This window comes from Citrus sinensis, chromosome 9, assembly GCF_022201045.2.
Source record: "Citrus sinensis cultivar Valencia sweet orange chromosome 9, DVS_A1.0, whole genome shotgun sequence".
Taxonomy (NCBI): Eukaryota; Viridiplantae; Streptophyta; class Magnoliopsida; order Sapindales; family Rutaceae; genus Citrus; species Citrus sinensis.
The window spans coordinates 9,550,099-9,576,505 of record NC_068564.1 but is presented as its reverse complement, the minus strand read 5'-3'; the positions used below and the strand labels follow the sequence as shown (position 1 = coordinate 9,576,505).

The following is a 26,407-nucleotide window of genomic DNA, read 5'->3' as shown; positions in this document are numbered from 1 at the left end:
AGGACTAATGAATGGTGTTGAAGTTGTTCCCTCAAAAATTGGGTAACTGCAATCTTCTGTCAGCACTTTCTGATCATTTTCTTTGTTTAAAAGGACTAATGAATGGTGATGAAGTTGTTCCCTTAAAAAATGGGTACCTGCAATTTCTGTCAGCACTTTCTGATCATTTTCTTTGTTTAAAAGGACTAATGAATGGTGTTGAAGTTGTTCCCTTAAAAAATGGGTACTTGCAATTTTCTGTCAGCACTTTCTGATCATTTTCTTTGTTTACCGTTTTTCCCCGGCAAAGATCACATGCATGTTGATTGTATGACTTTCTTTATCCACACTATGTATTGTTGTTGTCTGTTTGGGATTCGCCAGAGGATTTTCTTGGCTTATGTCATCTCAGACCGTCATATGCTAACCATAATCAATGCTCACAATGAAGACTTTTCTAAGCTTCAATAATTGATGCTTATTATACAGATTAGCATAAATTGGCATGGATTCGAGGATTTGCGATATAACAACATATCCTGAAAGCTTACGATAATTACAATGTTATCCAAAATGTTCCCTATACTTGAATACGTAGCTTTGCTTTCTGTGATATTGTTTCAATTGGAGCCTAGAATTGCTGATTCTAACAACACAGTAATGAGGTGCATTGATGAGGAGAGAGAAGCACTTCTCACTTTTAAACAGAGCCTGGTGGATGAATATGGTGTTCTGTCTTCCTGGGGAAAAGATAATGACAAAAGAGATTGCTGTAAATGGAGAGGAGTCCGTTGTAGCAATAAAACTGGCCATGTCAAGGTGCTCAATCTTCGAAGATCCGACGATGAAAATTCTCGAGGGACAGTCTTGAAAGGTACAATTAGCCCTGCTTTGCTTAAATTGCATGATTTAAGACATTTGGACCTTAGTAACAATCACTTCGGTGGAAGCCCACTTCCTGAGTTCATTGGTTCCCTCAGTAGATTGAGGTACCTCAATCTCTCTTGTGGTACATCTTTATTAAAAGTACCTCGTCCATTCCAGTACCTTTCAGGATTGGTATATCTTCACCTAGAAAACTCTAATTTATTTAGTTTGGGAAGCCTACAGTGGCTTTCTCATCTTTCTTCTTTAAGGCACCTAGACCTGAGTTACATTAATCTCACTAAATCTAGTGATTGGTTTCAAGTAGTTGCCAAGCTCCGTTCCCTAAAAACATTAGTCCTACACTCATGTGCTCTTCCACCTATCAATCCTTCATCTATTTGGCACTTCAATTTGAGTACGTCTATTGAGACCCTTGATCTCTCCGACAACAATCTCCCTTCTTCATCAGTATACCCTTGGCTTTTCAACCTTAGTCGGAATATTCAATATCTTAACCTTGGCTTTAACTCATTACAAGGTTCAATTCCAGAGGCTTTTCAACTAATGGTTTCTCTTAGATTTCTCTATCTCACCTCTAACGAACTTGAAGGTGGGATTCCAAAATTCTTCGGAAAAATGTGTAGCTTAAATAGATTATGCTTGCCTTACAATAAACTCAGTGGAGATCTCTCGGAGATGATTCAAAATCTGTCTGGTGGATGCACGATGAATTCACTGGAGGGTGTATGTTTAGAAGGCAATGATATCACAGGGCCATTACCTGATCTTGGAGGTTTTTCATCCCTAAAAATATTAGTACTTGGAGAAAATCGATTAAATGGAACAATAGACAAAAGCCTCAGCCAGTTGTTGAAGCTCGAGTCTCTGTCACTTGGTAGGAATTCATTCACAGGTGCTATCTCTGAAACCTTTTTTTCCAATATGTCCCACTTGCAGATGTTGTACTTGAATGATAACTCTTTGACTTTGAAATTGAGCCATGATTGGGTTCCTCCTTTTCAACTGAAATCGTTAAGTCTTTCCTCTTGCAAGATGGGACCTCATTTTCCAAAATGGCTTCAAACTCAAAATCAACTTATTTCCCTTGATGTCTCCAATAATGGAATCTCGGATGCTGTCCCTGATTGGTTTTGGGATCTGTCTATTGAACTCGTTTTTTTAAATCTCTCTAACAACCAGATCAGGGGTAAACTTCCTGATTTGTCTTTTTTAAGATATGATGATATTGTTATAGACGTCAGTTCAAACCACTTTTGTGGCCCAATTCCACCACTTCCGTCAAATTCTACATTCTTGAATCTCTCAAAAAATAAGTTCTCAAGATCAATTACTTTCTTATGTTCTATTGTAAAAAACACATGGAACTTTTTTGATCTCTCGAGTAACTTATTATCTGGAGGGCTTCCCGATTGTTGGTTGAACTTTGATAGCCTATCCATTCTTAATTTGGCAAACAATAGCTTCTCCGGGAAAATTCCAGACTCGATGGGCTTCCTCCATAATATCCAAACACTGAGTTTACACTCCAATAGGTTAACCGGGGAGTTGCCTTCATCTTTAAAAAATTGCTCACAACTGAGAGTTTTGGATCTTAGGAAGAATGCATTGTACGGTGAGATACCAACCTGGATAGGGGGAAGTCTTCAAAATTTGATTGTTCTTAGCTTGAAATCTAATAATTTTCATGGAAATATACCTTTTCAGTTATGCCATCTGGCGTTCATTCGAGTTCTGGATCTCTCTTTAAACAATATATCGGGAAAGATACCAAAATGTTTCAATAATTTTTCAGCCATGACCCGAGAAAAAAGTTCCAATCCTATCATTGGGTTGGCTGATAAAATCTGGATTTTCCCTAGATATGTATATAGGTATAGTTATTTGGACAATGTTCTGTTGACATGGAAAGGAAGTGAACACGAGTACAAAAGTACTTTGGGACTTGTAAAATGTCTTGACCTTTCGAGTAACAAACTACATGGAGCAATTCCTGAAGAGATTATGGATCTTGTGGGGTTGATTGCTTTAAACCTTTCAAACCATTTAACTGGACCAATCACTCCAAAGATTGGTCAGTTAAATTCATTGGATTTCCTTGATTTATCTAGAAACCAGTTTTCCAGAAGCATTCCGTCTAGCCTTTCTCAACTAAATGGTCTTAGTGTCTTGGACTTGTCGTCCAACAACTTGTCAGGAAAAATCCCATTAGGTACTCAGCTTCAAAGCTTCAATGCTTCGGTGTATGCTGGAAATCCTGAACTTTGTGGCCTTCCACTTCCAAACAAATGTCCGGATGAAGAATCAACTCCATTGCCAGGCAGAAATGATGGTGCAAACACTCTAGAAGATGAGGATGATCAGTTTATGACTCTCGGATTTTACGTGGGCTTGATTCTTGGTTTCTTTGTTGGATTCTGGGGTGTCTGCGGAACTTTAATGCTGAATAGGTCGTGGAGACATGGTTACTACAACTTCTTGACTGGTATGAAAGATTGGCTTTATGTGACAGCAGCTTTGAATATTGCCAAACTGCAAAAGTTCAGGAACTAATTAAACGGTAATACTCCTAAGTGTATAGTGTATTTTAGTAAAGATTATTGGCTTTCACATATGCTTTTAATTTCTTCATCCTTAGACTTGACTCTTTCCTCTTACAAGATTTTGTTTATCAAATCAATTGTTACTATTTTTTTGGCAGGGTCTCCCGGTGATGGCATCTTGTCATTAATTTTCAGAGTACTCGTTTCATTTTTGGAAACTTTCTAAAAATAAAGTTGTGCTCCCATATGATGCTCATTGTATTATTGAGTATATGCCTAAAGAAACTTGGATGTGTTTCTCTTTAGTCCATCATCGATTTATGCGTTCATTAATTATATGCTCTTGTTCGGAGAAATTCTAGAGTAAATCAGAGGTATTACGCCCAATTAGAGTTTAATTATACTACTAATTGGAATAAAGACGGTCAAATTCTGCTCTGTTGTTGATTAGTGTTAGAATTTTTATTTCTTGGATTTTTGTGTGCCTTACACCTCTTTATTAGTATTGAATAAACTTCTAACAATAAAAGAGAGATCTCGCTACAGGATGTTCAGTGAACATAAGCATAAAGGTAAAACACGCTACATAAAAATTAAAATATCTAAGGTGCATTTGTACTTTGTAGAGAACCCCGTAGCTTGATTCTTGTGAATACACGCTTAATTTAAAATTCTAGTTGTATGAAACATGTTATAGAATTTTCTAGACGACATGGATATTTCTTAATAGAATATATATTTTATGAATGATTTTTAAAAAGGACCTTATCTTTTGTTGGGTAATTTTAATTACTATATGTGTCAATGTACAAGTATACACAACAAGTAATATATTGATGAGTCTAAATTAAAATAAAATAATTAATGAAATTAATGAACTAACTAAATTAAAATTGCAAATAAACAAAATGCAAAAAAGAAAATTCTCAAGTCAAACATAAGGACAAAGTCAATGGGAATAGAGTAGTTGGGTGATTAAACTCACTTAATTGTATTGATTGTTTTTCCAATTAAGATTATGTTGCTTTAGCATCTCCTACAACACTGAGCAGAATCTCTCACGTATTGTCAGCTGTCGCTTGTTGAATATCTTATATCTAAATACAACCTAATAATGACTAGTTGTTACGCTAACATTAAATATAGCATCATGTGTTCTAAGTTCTAATTGCCCTACAAGGTAAATCTGTATGTCTAGTTCTTTATTAATTTTAGATTAAGCATGTCCCTATTTAAATCAATATTAACTCAACTTGGGAAACCCAATCTAAAGCCATTTATTGTCTTAATTTGTTCCACTGAGTTAGACATTTTTTAGGTTGTTTCTTAGCTAGTATTCACTAAATGGGTGGTCAGCCGAAAGAGGGAATTGCAATAAGTAAAATCAAGACAAAATGCTATAGTAAATACAGAGCAGCACACATATATCATTCAAATAACCATTAAGCTTATTTATCACTCAATCACAACAAAGTTTAGTTTAGGATTTGCGATAAAACGGTAACAAAAATAAGTTTAGCCATGAAATACTGAACTTATTTAAGTTTATAATCTATAATATATTTCTATATATATATTATTATTATTATTAGGCTTTAATTATGTTACATGATCATGTAACATACATAATTCTTCCACAGCCGTTGGATGAAAATTCAACGACTATGGAAGAATCATATATCTTACATGATTATGTCAGATAATAATCACTTTATTATTAAGCTAACAGAAGGATGATGTAATACATATGTACATGCTTCTAGACAACAAATTCAGAGAAGCATTACGCAAAGTCAACAGTTAACTAATCAAAGTCAGCGGACAATTACGTTTGGTCCTTGCTTGGGAATTTCTAATTTCAATGGCAGCAAAGTCTGTGGAAAATTACTTTAAATGAAGTATGTACACAAATGCACACCAATTAAGAATATTACAAAAATCATTTAGATGGTACACATCATACATAAACACAGCTTCAGTTTCGGAAGGGGACCATTAATTGTTCAAAATCGATATACAAACATGGTGGCCCTAGCTAAGAAGATAACATGCATGATAAGGATAAACAATTACCCCAATCTTTCTTTTGTGGACATGTGGATAAAACAAAGACAGATTCTGAAAGAAGGCGTATCTATAGATGGCCAATTCAGAACTTATTTAAGATCATACGTTAATTTTATTTTTACTTGAGATAGAGCCTCTCATGTTGGCGTTAATATGTAGACAAATATGAATCTGATGCATAATAGTACTTTTGAAATTTTGTTTAATTAATTCTTAAGTTGAAATATAAAACAAGTATTCCCCAATCAACCACGAAGAATTAATACCCATTTAGTTTTTTAATCTGAAATTTAAAATCAGTCTGAATTTGGTTGAAGTCTTAGCTGATAGTTTGATGTGTTTTTTTTTTTTTTTAATATCTAAATATAATTGACATTATATTTGTTCTTAGAAATAAAAAAAAGTTAAATACAGTTATTTAACATTTATATCCTTGTAAGTTAAAATGCATAAAGGGCTTAAGTTTTATAGTTTAGCAAATAAGTATATTTAATAGAGATGTTTTAGGATATAATATTTACTTCTTCGTGCCTTTTCATATTTATATAAATGTCACAAAAGTTTACTCTTTATTTTTAATTCAAATGTAAATGTCTGAAAAATCATATATAAGTTAAAAAAACAAACGAACAATTTTAAAAAAGTTTGAAATAAAAAAAAAATTCAAATTTTAGACATTTAACCAATAAGCATCAATTTCATCTTGGTCAAGAGAGTAGTTGGCTACCATGAAATTTCTGATCCCTGTCTAGTATGGGCATGTCATGAATTAAGCTACGTATTTTAATTTTTGCCTTAAAAAAATTTCCATTCTTTGTTCTAGAAAATTGAAAAAAAAAAGAATAAAAAACAGTTCACGTTGGTATTATCATTATATTAACCGTTACTAAGTACTCTATGGCTCGGGTCTTTAGCAGGGTTATTGATAGGAATCAACCGTTTATTCGCTGACGCAGTATCAATCACCATTGGTTGTTCTTCCACTGTTTAAGATACAGATTTAAGAGCAAAGCAATTTGAATGCTTGTAATTGTTACTCTTGCATCCAATTTTCCCCAGGAATTACAGGATCAACAATCCCATCAAACATATTACTTTTAACGTGGCTTAACAGGATCAACAATCCCACTGCAGTAGTCAGGTGATTTTGTCCATGATTTATTCAATTCAGTCTACAGTTCACTAAATATGAAAGGAAAACATTAATAAATTATCAGGACAAGCTTTTTATAAGTGAATTTGTGCCCAAACAAAGCATCAAGTGACGATATATACCAAAACTGTAAACATCATAGTTCTCTTATTTTCAATAAAATGTGTTTTATTTTTTTGGGTAAACGTAAACCAACGCCAGTTTTATTTTGTTTCTACGAGGCTTTGTCATCATTTTGTGTGTTTACCATTTTTCCACGGCAAGATTACATGGATGTTGATTGTACGACTTTCTTTATCCATGCTCTGCATTGTTGTGTGTTTGGGATTCGCCGGCGACTTTTCTTGGCTTTATTCATCTCTCAAATTGTCATATCCTAACACATAATCAACGCGCAGACTGAAGACTTTTCTTGGCTTCGATAATTGATGCAGATTATACACAGTAGTATAAATTGGCATGGAGTCCAGGAGTTTCGATATAACAGCATATCCTCAAAGCTAATGCTAATTATAATGTCATCCAAGTTGTTCCTTCTATTTGAAAATATAGCTTTGTTTTCTGTGATATTTTTTAAATTGAAGCCCACGACTGCTGATTCTAACAACATAATAATAAGGTGCATTGATGAAGAGAGAGAAGCGCTTCTCACTTTTAAACGGAGCTTGGTGGATGAACATGGCGTTCTGTCTTCCTGGGGAAGAGAAGACGACAAAAGAGATTGCTGTAAATGGAGAGGAGTCCACTGTAGCAACACAACTGGCCAAGTCAAGGTGCTTAATCTTCGAACATCCGATTATGAATTTGCTCGGAGGAAGTTCCTAAAAGGTACAATTAGTCCTGCTCTGCTTAAATTGCATGATTTAAGACATCTGGACCTTAGTAACAATGACTTTGGTGGAAGCCCAGTTCCTGAGTTCATTGGTTCCCTCAGCAAATTGAGGTACCTCTGTCTCTCTTGCGGCGGACCTTTAGAACTCCCTCGAAAATTCCGGAACCATTCAAGATTGGAATAAATGCAATTCAGGTATAAACTTCTTTTCCAGAATCTACTGGGGTTCTTCTTATCAGGTATGGATTTAAATGTAAAAACGAAAGAGGGTCGTCCATTAGCATTTCCAGAAATGGTGGTGTAAAAGGATTGTAGAAAATTATTTTTCCTTAAGGTTTAGAGTTCGAAGTTCGAACGGTAGAGAAAAATGGCAGAATCTATTTTGGTTGGGTGCAGAACTGCAGATAATTGAAGATCTAAGGAAGATAGAAAATGGGAGGAGCTTAGGGAGAAATACAGTAGAAGGACAAAACCTGAATCCTACTCTCATTGTGTTGAGTTTGGGAAATCGAATGGAGCTGTAGTTTGTAGAGGGTATATTATCTACGATGAATGGAAAGTGATCCAACAAGGGCTTGTAGATAGATTTGGGCACTCTTTCGATCTGAAACTATTCCACAATGAAAAAGTAACTTTTTTCTGTCAAAACACAAATGGAAGTAACCGGTTGGGTAATAAATGCATTTGCAGATTGCAGGGCAATGTCATCATGGTGTTACGAGGATGGGTACAACATTATTGATAGATCATTGAATGATTGATATTGAAAGATTAAAAATTACTTTTAAGGTTTTGGCTCATTGTTCGTAGTTATTATTATTGACACGACTGAACAACTAGCTATATTACCATTACGATTATTATGGGGTACAATACCTTGATTGATTAATTGGCTGGATCATCGGGATTATAGGTGATATATTAATTGTTGGGCCACAAGATTATAGGTGATATATTGATTAGCCGAGTCATCGAGAGCGCATGTGACACTATGTGACATGAGCAATTGAATAACATAAATATTTTATTGTTAAATGATTTCTTAGATGATTAAATATTTGAAAATGATTATTACATGATGACTTAACTTAAAATGAATTTTATCATACTCATGCAATAGATTGTAAAATGAATATTGTTTTCCAATTTATGGTTCCTTATAATGATTATTATGTATTTTATTGTTATTGGTAATCTCATGCATGAATTTACTTACCAAGTTGATGGCTCACCCCTCGTCTCCAACATTTTGCAAGTTAATTTTAGAGATGTGGGGTTTTTGGTTTAGAGAAGAGGATTTTTTAGCTAACACATTTTCTTTGATGAATAAATTGTCATTATTTTGGTTATTGTTCACAGTTGAATTTGTTTTGGATGATTATTGTTATATTTATTATTTTAGAGATTTTATTTTGATAGTGGACAATATTGATTTTTATATTAATAAGATTAATATCACAAGGTTTCATTCATTCCCAATTCCTCTTGTAAATTATAGGGTGAATTTGGGTTATTACATTATTAATTAAATTTCTACATAGATGACATTACAAAGATGTTGATCAAAGACTAAAATATTTCGGAGAAGATGGTAATGTTGTTAGGGTGCACCAAATTTAAAACCTTACTACTAATATAAATAATTAGTACAGAGCGAGTAAGGATCGATCCCACAGAGACTATGCTAGTTGTATTTATTATCAACTATGCTAGTTGTATTTATTATCAACTCTAAAGCAGAACTTAAAATAAAATAATAATAGAAATAATAATATAAATTAATCTAACTAAAGAAAATGCCAACTAAAAATAGAGAAAAGGGGGGTTTTTGAATTTTTAACTAAATAGCAAGAAATAAAGAAATTAAAACTACGAAAACAATAATTTAATAAAAACTCTAATTAAAGGAGAAAGAAATAATAATGAGAAAAACTTTGGTTAAATGATCGCCACCACCAAACCTGCACATAATATATCAATTCTATCATTAATTTATATTGAAACTATCAACTGTAGACAACAATAATCTCTGTTAGTCTCAATCTTTTCTTAGTATGTCGTTAGGCAAAACAAGCTCTTCATCTAATCTCTAACTATTAAATAATTTAAAACAAGCTCTTTAAATTTAAGATAATAGAAGCATTAAGTAGAGAAAGATATTAGGTTGATTTAGGCAATAAACACACAAGCTTGGATTATTTAACTTAGGTTATGTTCTCCAATCGAAATCACTGATTCCAACCTACTACTAATTATTAAAATATCAAGACAATTATGGATCAAGAATTTTAATCTAGCAATAGAATTTATTCAAGTTCTATCTAATTGGCCACTCAAATAAGACAAGAATAAAATCATAAACATTAATTATAGAAGAACATAAACAATCTCAATTAAATAAATTGAATGATAGAAATTAAAAAATTCAATTGCATAGCATATTTAGGGTTTTGAATTCACCCTCAACCAAATAAAAAATCTATTCTAACATAATTAAATTGAGAATAAAAGAGTTAATAAAACTAGACATAGAGACTAATTCAAACGGCTGTCTCCTCTATTTTTTCTCTTCTCCTTTGCGGCTGCAAATTGTTTTTGTATGTGTGGCTGCCGATCCTCCAATTCTCCTCTAATTCTGCCGCAAGTCTAGCTTTTATAGTAGCTTTTATTGTGCGCCTTAAATCCTCACATGGAAAGGATTAAAAACAAAAGCCAAGCCGCCACTTTTTGTTCATGCATGCACATTACTTGTACAATTAATTGGCCAATGAATATTGTTAAAGCCAAAGCCCATCACGTGCTTGCCATTTAAAGCCATGCCAAAATATTTGCTTCCTCAATTAATCACAATATATGTTTCCCACGTGATTGCATGCATGTTGATTAATCAAATTAAATCTTTCTTTCCTGATCTCTTGTGCACTTTTGTCTCCCAATCTTCAATTCTTTTCCTATTTTTATTCTTTCAATGAAATTTCTTTCCTAAATGCTCTGATTTAATTTCTCTTTAATCCCAAAATATATCTAAAATAATAAAATAAAAAACTAAGATAAAAATTAACACAATAAAATATAATTTTAACAAAATAACTAAATTAAAAATTAACTGAAATAACTAGAATATTTAAGATCAAAACAAGAAAAAGATGGAGAAATTAATAGCAAAATATATGAAAAATATGCACTTATCAAAAGACTAAGAGTGCGTTTGGGAGTGAGGTACTGAAACTTTTAAACTGCAGCTACTGTGAAGTAAAAGCTATAGATGTTGAGTAGAAGCTGATGATATTTGATAAAGATGCTGTAACTTTTAAGCTGCAGAAGCTGATAGTGTTTGGTAAATATATGTGTCTAGTATTTTCAATTTTAATTTCACAATTTTTATATATATATAATTTTATAAAAATCTCGGGACCCATATTATTCAGTTAAGACACTGTGAGACAATTTTGAATTTAATAAGAAACAAATAGTTTTGAAAATATTTTTGGTATTGGATCCTCCTAAAAATTTTATTGGAGATAACCATGGATGTCGAGAATAGATCTATGTAATTTTGTGTCATTTTGATTATTAGATTAAGAGTTAAAATTCAGAGAATCAGACTTCTACAGGTATGAATTAGAAAATTAAGTTCTTGGAATAAGTTGTTAATAGTTATTTCTTGTATTTGTTTAAAGTATTGGAGGTGTTTGAGACTGTTAGAGGCTTAGAGGTGTGTTTAAATCATTGCTTTTATCAAGATAAGTAACTCTATTCCTAATGTACTTGATATCTAATGTACTAGATATATATGATAATTTTGATATTTCAATATTATTACAAGTACGTGTGTTTTCTTAGTTCTTCATAACAAAAATAATTGATGTGAGTGTTTTTAAATTTGAAAATTATGCCATTTTTATGGTTTTAACAAAATATTATAAATGCCTTTAAATGTGCAATTTATTTTGCTAGATAATTATATTTTTGAAATTATCTATAAAATGTTAGAATGGGAATTGTTCTGCAAGCCTAAATCATTGTTATGATCATTTATGAATCTAATATGAATATTATGTTCACGTATTCGATTTAAATTATCTATGAAAATTTATGCGGGAGCCACCTTTTGAGACTTTATGGGGGCCATATCTCGAGGACTAAAGTGCCACGTACATTATAAAGTACCACGTGTTATTTGCTACAAAGGAAAAATAAATTTAAATAATTTGGTTCATTGTCCATAGTCATTTTGATTCCGTTATATACTTACACACACACACAAACACAGAGTATTGAGTTTCTATTCAGATTGTGTCTATGATATTCTGATTCTCATTCTATTCCAGCCTGGTCATCGAGAGTATAAGTGACACTATGTGACATGAGCTAATCTTTTGTGTCCTGTATTTATATATTATATGATTTGTTTCTATGATTAATTATGATTTCGATATTCTGGATCATTTATGAATTTGTCCTTATGTTATTATATCTCATTGTAAAATTTATGTTTTTTTATTGTGATATATATATTGGTAAACAAGGCTTGCAATACTTTTGGTATCGGATATCCTTGGGGTGTTGGGAATGGTTTTACTTGCCGAATTGATAGCTCACTTCTCGTCATTACTTTTTGCAGATTGAGTGACTTGTTGAGAGATGTGCTTATCTTTGGAGTTAGAGATTAATTTACTTTTGCTAGTTGAATAAAAGAAGGACGAATTTCTATTTCTTTTAAGCTTGTTAGTCTTCTCAACTTGTAATTGGAGAATTTTGAAACTTTTGTTACATTTATGATTTGGGAGAGAAATGTCAAGTATTTGACTTGTGGATTTGTTGATTTGTTTAATAAAAATTGAGATATTTCAGGTTGAGATTTTGTGTAAGGATTTCAATATGTAAGTAATCTCCTACTATCACATGCTCCACCGTGTTAAATTTGGAGTGTTACAACTGTTAAGCTTTGCATATCCAAATTGAATAAGTTGAAAATTAGGGTAAGATGATAGGATTCTAGGGTTTTACTTAGAGAATTCAAGAGAGAAAAGATGAGGAATTTAAGAATTTAGAGGGGAGAGAGAAGAATTAACAGGGGTTAGAATTAATTTTATTATTGCTTGCTTAAAAACATAATGAGAACCACTTACTTATAGTGGCTCAACACATTCCTAATTCTAATCTAATTAGAACCTTAAATTATAATTATAGTAAGAAAACCTAATCCTAATAGGAAAGAAAAAATAAACCACTTGGGTTCTGTAGAGATTTGATTGAACTGCTAATCTTATAAAACCAAAACTCTGCCCATGATCTTTGACTAAGATCAACAGAAGTTGCACACAAGCAATAAAATTGAACCAGAATCTATTCAATATCCTCTCAACAGACTTAACCACTCAAGAACAGAAATTAAACAACAGAAAAGAATGAATCAGAAACAAAATCACAGAGAGAGCAAGAGATAACGTGGTCCAATCTTTTTCAAGACTTGCATTCCCGAGTGAAAACATCAGAGATTGTTTTTTTGATCGATTCAACGAAGAAACTACAAGTACTCAGAATTGAGGATACAGAGCTTAAGAATTAGTTTTCTCTCTCCAAGATTCTCTCTCGAATACTCTCGAATCACTCCCGCAAGTGAGGTGCAAAACCAGCTTTATATTACAGGGGGATAACAGAACAATGAACCCAGATAGCACAGCCCTCTTCCACGTGCCCAAGACCGTTAAAAGAACAGGGATGCACTTAAGTGCCACGTGACTTAGCACGCGCAATTTCTTGAATCTGTTATGAGCAAAACGCTAGCTTTAACGTCGTTTACAGTTAGTAATCACGAGCTCCCTGACGTGACTTCATAACGGATTTAACCGATGGCCCAATACGCTGCCGTTTGCTCTGGTTTGTGTTTGAATTCATTGACTCTACAGGTTCTAATAGATTCTTTTGTTTCAAAATGAAGATTGAAGATCATCCACGGCAGTAGGAGATTTAAGTTGGAAGACTTATGGTGTTGACAGTCTTTTTGCTTTTATTTCCAGAATTTATTTCCTTCTTTGCAAGTTGTGTTCTCTCAAGACTCGCAGCTCCGCCAAATTCTGGCGTGAAGGCTTATCACCTTCCTCTTTAATGCAGGTTTGCAGCCCACATCAGTCGCCAGTTGGAGTCAAATTAATGAAAAATTTAGGGTCGTGTAATTGGTCTCATGCATCCACAAATTTGATAAATTTTAACTCACAATGGGTATAAACTTATGGTGATTTAATAAGAATGCAGTGAAGAATTAAGAGATATTCAAGTGCCTGCAATTGTGTTGGTTTCCCAAATCCCAACCAATCCAACATTTCAGGATAAGGCTTTTTGTTTAAATTAATAGCACAACGTTCCAGAGGGATAATCCAAATTCTTGTTGCGTTCTCTCAACTCTCAATTCTCATGATATTAGTTAAAGCTTCGTAAAGAACATTTCGCAGCCTCAGATGGAGGAATCTGAAGCAGAGATGGCGTCATTGCCCAAAGATTAAGGCTTTGAATTAACTCTTTCCCGGCATGTTTCTTTGATTCATGAGGATTTACATTTTCTTTTCTTTTTTTCACAATACATTAATTAAAAATTATACAAGTGGAAGAAGGAAGCAAGTAAAGTAAATCAAACATTGAACATGACAAGGCACAAGAAGCAAGCGAGTCTCAGGTATCAAGCTTTCCTAGGCGACAACCAAGTTCAACAAAGCAAAGGTGAAGCAAGGCAAACAAGAATTCAAGCCGCACGTCATAGATCACGAAAGTGAAGACTCACCAAGCTTCAACACAGTGAACAAATCAAGGCTGCTTATTCTGTATTTGATGGCTCTCTCTGTGATTTTTTTATTCTGCTTTCATTTAATTATTTTGTTAATTCCTTTGTTTCTTGATTAAATATCAAACAGTTAAGTGAGGTCCTGGAGGATCATGATCGGTCATCTAACACTCTCAAACACGAGTTCTTGATCTAACTTCCACAAACCTGCGAAGTATTTTGACTTTAGTTGGCAAATGAAAACAAGGGTTTTAACATCAAAGGAAATGGTACCAAGGAAGATGGCCAATTCGGGAATTAAGATCACAAAGGAAGCAGAGGAGCTCTGTCGTTGGTCCCTGCAGTATGCAAGTGATTTTGATCCTAATCTCTCAACTTCACATCTATTATTGCTGGCCTATCTTCTTCCGACACAGAGAGACATTTCAAGGCAAGTTCTACAAGAATTTGCAATTGCTTCGCTTTTCCTTGACCCGGTTGAATTCCAACGACAATGGGGTCTATTATCTCAACAAACCTATTATTATCAATATGTTTCTTGACCCAATCCTTAAATAAAGTTTCATCAAGACAACATTTAAAATCATATATCTTCTTGCCAGTCAAAAGCTCAAGCAGCAAGGCAGCAAAGCTATTATTTTTCTCTGAATGCTCCATGAGAATGGTATTTATGTTATGATCCAACCTAAACCTGATAAGATATTGTCTGTTTTAAGCCTTAACAAGGCCACATGGTTTTGTTTCAAGGACACCCATACATCTCGAAACTCATCTTATCAATAAAAGTGTGGATTACCTCTTATAAACTCAACATCTCTCTTGTACTTTGTCAATGTGAAATTTGCCTAGGGTATTACAATTTAAGTGCCATAAATCCAAATTTGGCGATTGTGTGAAGTACTCTTATGCGTATTTTAACCTCAGAAACAAAAATTGGTGACAAGGAGGTATTACATGCATTATCATTAAATTAATATATGCACTAATCTCAAAGTATGTGTTATATACATGTTCTTAATGTGGCTCACATTCATGAGTTTGAGATGAATTAAGACTACTCACATTTTTATGATTAGATAATGATAAAGAGTAGTTGTTCCATATTTCTAAAAAATTAAGATGAGGATAATTTCTCATTTTCTTGATGGAGGGAAGTGAATGAAGTCCATTAAATAGACTAAGGGTCCTTAGCCTAGCCTAGATACGACTTTCCATGAGAATTACCAATTGAATTAAAGGCTATATAGAGGAATAGACTAGAAAATTCTAACCATTTTTTAAATTAACTTAAATAATAATGACTGGAGGTAGAGGTACGTAATTTATTTAAGTTTATAATCTAAACTATATTTGGAAAAATACTCTTTTCATCTCTAAGGTTTGATGCAATAGCCTGTTTCATCCTTACTATTTAAATAATATCCTATTTCATTCCTATTTTTTAAGCAATAGCCTGAAACACCCTTTCATTAGCTTATTCTTAACTTAACTTCAACATGGTCGAAATAAATAAATAAATGATCAATTAGTATTGTTATTCTACCAAAAGCAATTACAGACTCCTTTGTTTACTTAAAAAAAATACACACTAAATACATAACAAAATACATTTAAAAATATTGCAGAATAAAATATATAATGCATTAGAATTTTTTTTTTATCTTTTAGCTTATTCTTGACCTTAATAAAAACAATGATTCTTGATGAAAATTATTATTATTATTATTATTATTATTATTATTATTATTATTATTTTGTTGACTTTTATTAAAAAAAGAATTTAATGAACACACATATGTGTGTGTGTGTGTGTGTGTGTTGCATATTCTTTAGTTTCATTAAGTTATACTTAAATTTTAAATTTTAAATTTATGCAAAAAAGTCAAATGTTATTCAATTATTCTTGAGATATTTATTTTAAAAAGCTTTATATATTTATTTAACTAAAAATCCTATTTTGCTCTCAATGAATTATAGAGTAAACTATTATAAATTCACGGAAGGGTATTTTGAGCTATTATTTGAAAAATAAGGATAAAACGAGTTATTTTTTAAAAAATAAGGATGAAATGGGCTATTGTACTAAACCCTATAAATGAAAAGAGCTTTTTCCCAATATATTTCTATGTATATTATTAATATTATTATTAAGCTAACACAAGGATGATGTAATGCATATGTACGTGCCTCTAGACAGCAAATTCAGAGAAGCATTATTGCAAAGTCAACAGTTAACCGTGCAAAGTCAACAGTTAACCGTTCAAAGTCAGGGGAAAATTAATTGTTCAAAATCAATATACAAACATGGTGGCCCTTGCTAAGAAGATAACATGCACGATAAGGATAAACAATTACCCTAATCTTTCTTTTGTGGACGTGTTAATAAAATAAAGACAGATTGTGAAAGAGGACGTATCTATAGATGGCTGATTCAGAACTTAATCTTTCCAATCTTTCTTTTGCTTGGAAATTTCTAATTTCAATGGCAGCAAAGTCAGGGGAAAATTAATTGTTCAAAATCAATATACAAACATGGTGGCCCTTGCTAAGAAGATAACATGCACGATAAGGATAAACAATTACCCTAATCTTTCTTTTGTGGACGTGTTAATAAAATAAAGACAGATTGTGAAAGAGGACGTATCTATAGATGGCTGATTCAGAACTTAATCTTTCCAATCTTTCTTTTGCTTGGAAATTTCTAATTTCAATGGCAGCAAAGTCAGGGGAAAATTAATTGTTCAAAATCAATATACAAACATGGTGGCCCTTGCTAAGAAGATAACATGCACGATAAGGATAAACAATTACCCTAATCTTTCTTTTGTGGACGTGTTAATAAAATAAAGACAGATTGTGAAAGAGGACGTATCTATAGATGGCTGATTCAGAACTTAATCTTTCCAATCTTTCTTTTGCTTGGAAATTTCTAATTTCAATGGCAGCAAAGTCAGGGGAAAATTAATTGTTCAAAATCAATATACAAACATGGTGGCCCTTGCTAAGAAGATAACATGCACGATAAGGATAAACAATTACCCTAATCTTTCTTTTGTGGACGTGTTAATAAAATAAAGACAGATTGTGAAAGAGGACGTATCTATAGATGGCTGATTCAGAACTTAATCTTTCCAATCTTTCTTTTGCTTGGAAATTTCTAATTTCAATGGCAGCAAAGTCAGGGGAAAATTAATTGTTCAAAATCAATATACAAACATGGTGGCCCTTGCTAAGAAGATAACATGCACGATAAGGATAAACAATTACCCTAATCTTTCTTTTGTGGACGTGTTAATAAAATAAAGACAGATTGTGAAAGAGGACGTATCTATAGATGGCTGATTCAGAACTTAATCTTTCCAATCTTTCTTTTGCTTGGAAATTTCTAATTTCAATGGCAGCAAAGTCAGGGGAAAATTAATTGTTCAAAATCAATATACAAACATGGTGGCCCTTGCTAAGAAGATAACATGCACGATAAGGATAAACAATTACCCTAATCTTTCTTTTGTGGACGTGTTAATAAAATAAAGACAGATTGTGAAAGAGGACGTATCTATAGATGGCTGATTCAGAACTTAATCTTTCCAATCTTTCTTTTGCTTGGAAATTTCTAATTTCAATGGCAGCAAAGTCAGGGGAAAATTAATTGTTCAAAATCAATATACAAACATGGTGGCCCTTGCTAAGAAGATAACATGCACGATAAGGATAAACAATTACCCTAATCTTTCTTTTGTGGACGTGTTAATAAAATAAAGACAGATTGTGAAAGAGGACGTATCTATAGATGGCTGATTCAGAACTTAATTAAGATCATTGATTAAATTTATTTTTAATTGAGACGGAGCCTCTCATGTTGGCGTTAATATGTAGACAAGTATGAATCTGATGCGTAATAGTACTTTTGCAATTTTGTTTAATTAATTCTTAAGCTGAAATATAAAACAAGTCTTCCCCAATCAACCACGAAGAATTAATACTCATTTAATTTTTTAATCGGAAATTTAAAATTAGTCCGAATTTGGTTGAAGTGTTAATTGATGGTTTGAAGACAAATGTCTATATATGATTTGTTTTTTTTAATATCTAAATATAATTGACATTACATTTGTTTTTATAAATAAAAAAAATCTTAAATACAGTTATTTAACATTTATATCCTTGTAAGTTAAAATGAATAAAGGGCTTAAGTTTTATAGTTTAGCAAATAAGTATATTTAATAGAGATGTTTTGAGATATAATATTTACTTCTTCGTGCCTTTTCTTATTTATATAAAAGTCATAAAACTTTACTCTTTTTTTTAAATTCAAATGTAAATGTTTAAAAATCATATATAAATTGAAAAAACAAACGAGCAATTTTAAAAAAATTTGAAATAAAAAAAATTCAAATTTTAGACTTTTAACCAATAAGCCTCCATTTCACCTTGGTAAAGAGAGTAGTTGGCTACCATGAAATTTCTGATCCCTGTCCAGTATGGGCGTGTCATGAATTTTCATATCCTAACACATAATCAACGCGCGGACTGAAGACTTTTCTTGGCTTTAATAATTGATGCAGATTATACACAACAGTATAAATTGGCATGGAGTCCAGGAGTTTCGATATAACAATATATCCTCAAAGCTAATGATAATTATAATGTCATCCAAATTGTTCCTTCTATTTGAAAATATAGCTCTGTTTTCTGTGTTGTTTTTTCAATTGAAGCCCACAATTGCTGATTCTAACAAAAAAACGATAAAGTGCATTGATGAGGAGAGAGAAGCGCTTCTCACTTTTAAACAGAGCTTGGTGGATGAACATGGCGTTCTGTCTTCCTGGGGAAGACAAGATGACAAAATTGACTGCTGTAAATGGAGAGGAGTCCGCTGTAGCAACACAACAGGCCATATCAAGGTGCTTAATCTTCGAACATCCGACAAGGAAAACGCTCAGAGGAAGGTCTTGAAAGGTACAATTAGTCCTGCTTTGCTTGAATTGCATGATATAAGACATTTGGACCTTAGTAACAATCACTTCAGTGCAAGCCCAGTTCCTAAGTTCCTTGGTTCGCTCAGCAAACTGAGGTACCTCAATCTCTCTTGTGGCACACCTTCAGAATTCCCTCGTAAATTGCGGGACCTTTCAGGATTGGAATATCTCAACCTAGAAAACTCTAGTTTATTTAGTGTGGGAAGCTTAGAGTGGCTTTCTCGTCTTTATTCTTTAAGACACCTTGACCTGAGTTACATTAATCTCACTAAATCTAGTGATTGGTTTCAAGTAGTTGCCAAGCTCCATTCCCTAAAAACATTAGTCCTACGCTCGTGTGCTCTTCCACCTATCAATCCATCGTTTATTTGGCACTTCAATTTGAGTACGTCTATTGAGAACCTTGATCTTTCTGACAACAATCTCCCTTCTTCTTCAGTATACCCTTGGCTTTTCAATCTTAGTAGGAATATTCTTTATCTTGACCTTGGCTCTAATTCATTACGAGGTTCAATTCCAGAGGCTTTTCAACACATGGTTTCTCTTAAAAGTCTTGATCTCTCTGATAGTGAACTTGAAGGTGGGATTCCAAAATTCTTTGGAAACATGTGTAGCTTACAAAAGTTAGACTTGCCTCAAAACAAACTCAGTGGACAATTCTCGCAGGTAATTCAACATCTGTCTGGTGGATGCGTGGTGAATTCACTAGAGCGGCTATATTTAAGTTATAATGACTTCACGGGGCCAGTACCTCATCTTGGAGGATTTTCATCACTGGAAGCATTGATGCTTGGCGTTAATCGTTTAAATGGAACAATAGACAAAAGCCTCAGCCAGTTGTCGAAGCTCGAGTCTCTGTCACTACGTATGAATTCTTTCACAGGTGTTATCTCTGAAACTTTTTTTTCCAATATGTCCAACTTGCAGATGTTAGACTTGAAAGAGAACTCTTTGACTTTGAAATTGAGCCATGATTGGGTTCCTCCTTTTCAACTGAAATGGTTAAGTCTTGCCTCTTGCAAGATGGGACCTCATTTTCCTAAATGGCTTCAAACTCAGAATCAGCTTGTACTTCTTGACATCTCCAATGTTGGAATCTCAGACAGTATTCCTGATTGGTTCTGGGATTTGTCCAGTGAACTCTCTTACTTAAATCTCTCTAACAATCATATCAAGGGTAAACTTCCTGAATTGTCTTTAAGGTTTGATGGTACTCGTAGTGGTGGTACTAGTATAGACATCAATTCAAACCACTTTGAGGGCCCAATTCCACCACTTCCTTCAAATTCGCTGTTCTTAAATCTCTCTAAAAATAAGTTCTCAGGATCAGTTTCTTTCTTATGTTCTATTAGTGAAAACACTTGGAACTTTTTAGATCTCTCGAGTAACTTATTGTCTGGAGGGCTTCCTGATTGTTGGTTGCACTTTGATAGCCTATTCGTTCTTAACTTGGCAAATAATAGATTCTCAGGACAAATACCGGATTCGATGGGTTTCCTAAATAACATTCGGACACTGAATTTACACAACAATAGGTTAGCCGGGGAATTGCCTTCATCTTTAAGGAATTGCTCCCAACTGAGAGTTTTGGATCTCGGGAAGAACGCATTTTTTGGTGAGATACCAACGTGGATAGGGGAAAGTCTACAAAATTTGATTGTTCTTAGCCTAAAATCTAATAACTTTCATGGAAATATAGCTTATCAATTGTGCCATCTGGGATTTATTCAAATCTTGGATCTTTCTTTAAACATTATATCGGGAAATATACCAAAGTGTTTCAATAATTTTTCAGCCATGACCTACGAAAGATGTTCCAATCCTACCATTGGGTTCGCCAAATCTTTCTTAGTTCTCCCTGGAATTGGATATTACTATAAATATTTGGTCAATTTACTGTTGACTTGGAAAGGAAGTGAAAATGAGTACAAAAGTACTTTGGGACTTGTAAGGTGCCTTGACCTTTCGAGTAACAAATTAGATGGAGCAATTCCTGAAGAGATTATGGATCTTGTGGGGTTGATTGCCTTAAACCTTTCAAGAAACAATTTAACCGGACCAATCACTCCGAAGATTGGTGAGTTAACATCATTGGATTTCCTGGATTTGTCTAGAAATCTGTTTTCTGGAAGTATTCCATCTAGCCTCTCTCAGTTAAGTGGTCTTGGCGTCTTGGACTTTTCGTACAACAACTTGTCAGGAAAAATCCCATTAGGCACTCAGCTCCAGAGCTTCAATGCTTCGGTGTACGCTGGAAATCTTGAACTTTGTGGCCTTCCACTTGCAAATATGTGTCCGGATGAAGAATCAACTCCAAGTCCAGGCACAGACGATGATTCAGACACTCTAGAAGATGAGGACGATCAGTTTCTAACTCTCGAATTTTACGTGAGCTCGATTCTTGGTTTCTTTGTTGGATTCTGGGGAGTCTGCGGAACTTTAATGCTGAATAGGTCGTGGAGACATGGTTACTTCAACTTCCTGACTGGTATGAAAGATTGGGTCTATGTGACAGCAGCTGTGAATATTGCCAAACTGCAAAGAAAGTTTAAGAACTAACTAAACGGTAATACTCCTTAACATTGGGTTTCAGACTTTCAGTCATTGTTGTCAGCTCACGTGCTATTAATTTCTTCATCCTTAAATTTTACTTTTTCTCTTAGCTTTTGTTCTGCCAACTAATTGTTCATCTTCTTTTTCTTTTTTTTTCATTCACCATCTTTTTGGCAGGGTATCTCTGGGATGGCATCTTGCCATTATTATTCAGAGTGGTCATTTGATATTTGGACTCTTTCTAAAAAATTAACTCATATGATGCACATTGTATTATTGGGTGTATGCTTGAAGAAACTTGTATGCGGTTCTCCTTAGACCATCGTCCATCTATGCGTTTATATACTCTGGTTAGAGTTCAATTATGCTATTAATCCATTACAGCAATAAAGGCAGTCAAATTCTGCTCTGCTATTGATCAATGTTTGCTCTTTTTTCCTTTTCATTGGGTGAATAAATAATAAAAGACAAATCGAATCTTTCTATTTAAAGAGTTGTTGACTAATAAAACTACTAAATGGATGATAAAATTAATTAATTAATTAATTAAACTAGAATAATCTTATTGACAAAGTAGGTGGTAGGTTCGTACGATTCCGGATCATTGGTACTAAAATGTGAAGGAAGAGATCGAACTTTACAAGAATTTGTTCTTACTGTATTCGAACTGGTAATTGATTAAATTTGATTAAATTTCTATGATGGTGACATATAATGACTTAAATATTATTTTCAGAGAATATCACACACGACTTTTCTATCCTAATTTTTATCAATTTTCCGAACGTATCATCACATACCATCACGTTCAAGACCCGGCCAACTCTATAACTAAGGTGTTACTAACGCACATTAATATTACATCGCATTTTCACTGCCATGGCCAATTTCAGCGTTTCTCATCATTACTCTCTATTTTGGCAAGTATGGTAGGAATCTTTAAAACAACGTACAAGAATCAAGGGGAAGAAATAAGAAACTGTAAAGAAACATAAGTGGGATATATAGTTTGTGAGAGCATTCAATTCAGTTCGTGGGGGCATAAGCTTAAATAATTGATGCAATTTTAAGAGGTTTTTTTCCCCCCCTTGTACAAGGCTAGCTCTGTGTGTGACACTATGAGCACACAACAGTGGTGAATAATATTGCCAAATTGCAACAAAGCTGCAGGGGCTAAAAGTTAAGTGTTTGAATATATAATATTACCAAATTGTTAATGCTTATAGGCTATGTTTGGGAGCTAGGATTAATTGTAGGATTGGACTAATTATTGGGACGAAATATTAATACCATGTTTGGCATGCTTACTGGGATTGGACTAATGGAATAAATTCAAATTTTAATCCTAAATTCATGGGATCGCTAATCCTAATTTTTATGTGGGTTTAGTTGGGACTAGATACTGTCAAGAAAAATATTTGTCCATTTATAATATCTTCCATAATTTATTACACCATTTTATTTATAACTTAAAAATTATTTATTTATTGTTTTTAATTAAGTAATTTATTTTTATTCATGATTTACTCAAAAGTTATTAATTAATTTATTATTTGAATAATTTTATTTATTTTATTTAATTAAATGATATATCTCATTTGAAATAACTAAATTTAAATAATTTATACTTCTTTATTTGTGTGTGTGTATATATTTCTTTTAAGCTTGTTAGTCTTCTGAACTTGTAATTGGAGAATTTTGAAACTTTCGCTACATTTATGATTTGAGAGAGAAATGCCAAGTGTTCAATTTGTGGATTTATTTAATAAAATTTGAGATATTTCAGGTTGAAATTTTGTATAAGGATTTCGATATGTAAACAACCTCCTACTACCACGTGCTCCACACGTGATAAATTTGGAGTGTTACAGTTGTTATGCTTTACATATCCAAATTGATTAAGTTGAAAATTAGGGTAAGATGATTAAGTTCTAGGGTTTTACTCAAGAGAATTCAAGAGAGAAAAGATGAGGAATTTAAGAATTCAGAGGAGAGAGAGAAGAATTAATAACGGTTGGAATTAATTTTATTATTGCTTGCTTAAAAATTTAATGAGAATCACTTATTTATAGCAGCTCAACACACTCCTAATTCTAATCTAATTAGAATCTTAAACTATAATTGCAACAAAAAAACTTAATCCTAATAGGAAAGAAGTTAAAATAAACTACTACGGTTATGTAGAGATTTGATTGAATTGCTAATCTTATAAAACCAAAACTCTGCCCATGATCTTTGACTAGGACCAACATAAGTTGCACACAAGCAATAAAATTGAACCAGAATCTATTCAATATCCTCTCCAGTCTCAACAGACATAACCACTCAATAACATAAATTAAACAACAGAAAAGAATGAATCAGAAACAAAATCAGAGAGAGAGCAAGACATAACGTGGTTCAATCTTTTTTTGAGTCCGCACTCTGTTATGAGTAAAACGCAAGCTTTCATGTCGTTTTACATTAAGTAATCACGAGCTCCCTCACGTGACTTCATAACGGAATTAACCGATAGCCAATACGCTGCCGTTTGCTCTGGTTTATATTTGAATTCATTAACTCTACAGGTTCTAATAGATTCTAATATGATTTTGTTTCAAAATCAAGATTGAAGATCATCCACGGCAGTAGGAGATTTAAGTTGGATGACTTATGGTGTTGACAGTCTTTTTTTTCTTTTATTTCCAGAATTTATTTCCTCCTTTGCAAGTTGTGTTCTCTCAAGACTCACAGCTCTGCCAAATTCTGGCGTGAAGGCTTATCACCTTCCTCTTTAATGCAGCTTTGCAGCCCACATCAGTAGCCAGTTGGAGTCAAATGAAAAATTTAGGGTCGTGTAATTAGTCTCATGCATCCACAAATTTGATAACTTTTAACTCAAAATGGGTATAAACTTATGGTGATTTAATAAGAATGCAGTGAAGAATTAAGAGATATTCAAGTGCCTGCAATTGGGTTGGTTTCCCATATCCCAACCAATCCAACATTTCAGGATAAGGCTTTTCGTTTAAATTAATAGCACAACGTGCCAGAGGGATAGTCCAAATTATTGTTGCGTTCTCTCAACTCTCAATTCTCATGATATTAGTTATTGCTTCGTAAAGAACATTTGGCAACCTCAGATGGAGGAATCTGAAACAGAGATGGCGTCATTGCCCTATGATTGAGGCTTTGAATTAACTCTTTCCCAGCATGTTTCTTTGATTCATGAGGATATACATTCTCTTTTTTTTCATAATACATTAATTAAAAATTATACAAATGGAAGAAGGAAGCAAGTAAAGTAAATCAAACATTGAACATGACAAGGTACAAAAGGCAAGCGAGTCTCAGGTATCAAGCTTTCCTAGGCGACAATCAAGTTCAACAAAGCAAAGGTGAAGCAAGGCAAACAAGAATTCAAGCCGCACGTCATAGACTCACCAAGCTTCAACACAGTGAACAAATCAAGGCTGCTTACCAGCATTTGTTGTACAAGCAAACTTCTCAGTTTTATGTCACAACAGATGGTATCTCGTGTTCTTGAGCAGAGAAGATACAATAATATTTACCATTAGAATCTGCTATCAACTCTGTTAAATGTTGTTGCTCCATGACCTGTGTCTTCATTTTCGCCATGCTTTAAATTTTCTTAAAATCTAACTCATTTTGAAAAAAAAAGAAACCCATTTCAATAAGACCAGTTTATATAAATGCATAAAGAAGCCAAGCCAGATTTGGCTGGCGAGTGGTGAATTGTGTGATCTAATTGTGATCGTATATAAAGCCATTAAGTTTACGATTTGGTTAATTATGTACCGTATAACAAGGTCTTTATAATTTCAACTTGTTCGTGAATAATCAACAAAGCTATTTCTCTGTTCTTCAAGAGGACTTGGGCCATATCTTAGGCTGAACCTCAACTACTCTGTATTTGATTACTCTCTGTGATTTGTTGATTCTGTTTTCATTTGATTACTCTGTTAATTCCTTTGATTCTTGATCAAATATCAAACAGTTAAGTGAGGTCCTGGAGGATCATGATCGGTCATCTAACACTCTCAAACACGAGTTCTTGATCTAACTTCCACAAACCTACGAAGTATTTTGACTTTAGTTGGCAAATGAAAACAAGGGTTTTAACATCAAAGGAAATGGTACCAAGGAAGATGGCCAATTCGGGAATTAAGATCACAAAGGAAGCAGAGGAGCTCTGTCTTTGTTCCCTGCTGTATGCAAGTGATTTTGATCCTAATCTCTCAACTTCGCATCTATTATTGCTGGCCTATCTTCTTCCGACACAGAGAGACATTTCAAGGCAAGTACTACATGAATTTGCAATTGCTTCACTTTTCCTTGACCCGGTTGAATTCCAATGACAATGGGGTCCATTATCTCAACAAACCTATTATTTTCAATATGTTTCTTGACCCAATCCTTAAATAAAGTTTCATCAAGGCAACATTGAAAATCATATGTCTTCTTGCCAGTCAAAAGCTCAAGCAGCAAGGCAGCAAAGCTATTAACATCGCAATTTTCTCTTAATGCTCCACGAGAATGGTATTTAATATTTATGTTATGATCCAACTCAAACCTGGTACGATATTGTCTGTTTTGAGCCTTAATAAGGTTGCATGGTTTTGTTTCTAGGATACC

At 33.4% G+C, this 26,407-nt stretch overlaps 3 protein-coding genes across 8 annotated transcripts in view; all 3 read left to right on the top strand.

The window, feature by feature from the left end:
* Window positions 1-26,407, top strand: part of LOC107174622 (receptor-like protein EIX2) — a 92,534-nt gene that overhangs the window by 7,197 nt on the left and 58,930 nt on the right. The window contains exons 1-2 of one of the 4 annotated variants that reach the window (XM_052433574.1): window positions 18,868-21,785; window positions 21,950-22,194. The exons of 2 other annotated variants lie outside the window; for them this stretch is intronic. In XM_052433574.1, coding sequence (XP_052289534.1) covers window positions 18,875-21,778 — 2,904 coding nt within the window. In that variant the 5' untranslated portion in view covers window positions 18,868-18,874 and the 3' untranslated portion in view covers window positions 21,779-21,785; window positions 21,950-22,194. Of the gene's footprint in view, window positions 1-18,867; window positions 22,195-26,407 lie in introns of those variants that run through there. One more of the 4 variants, XM_052433575.1, reaches the window with a different exon arrangement.
* LOC102614135 (receptor-like protein EIX1) overlaps window positions 1-26,407 on the top strand; it is a 144,581-nt gene that overhangs the window by 94,135 nt on the left and 24,039 nt on the right. The gene's annotated exons all lie outside the window — the stretch shown is intronic.
* LOC102612340 (receptor-like protein EIX2) lies at window positions 392-3,845 on the top strand. 3 transcript variants are annotated; one of them, XM_052433580.1, is made up of 3 exons: window positions 397-1,870; window positions 2,636-3,424; window positions 3,566-3,845. In XM_052433580.1, exons 1-2 carry the CDS (start codon window positions 541-543, stop codon window positions 3,415-3,417), a joined length of 2,112 nt encoding a protein of 703 aa, XP_052289540.1. In that variant the 5' UTR covers window positions 397-540; the 3' UTR covers window positions 3,418-3,424; window positions 3,566-3,845. The 3 variants fall into 3 exon arrangements, with proteins under 3 accessions (XP_052289539.1, XP_052289540.1, XP_052289541.1); XM_052433581.1 differs by having other exon boundaries at window positions 398-1,759; window positions 3,062-3,424; XM_052433579.1 differs by having other exon boundaries at window positions 392-3,424.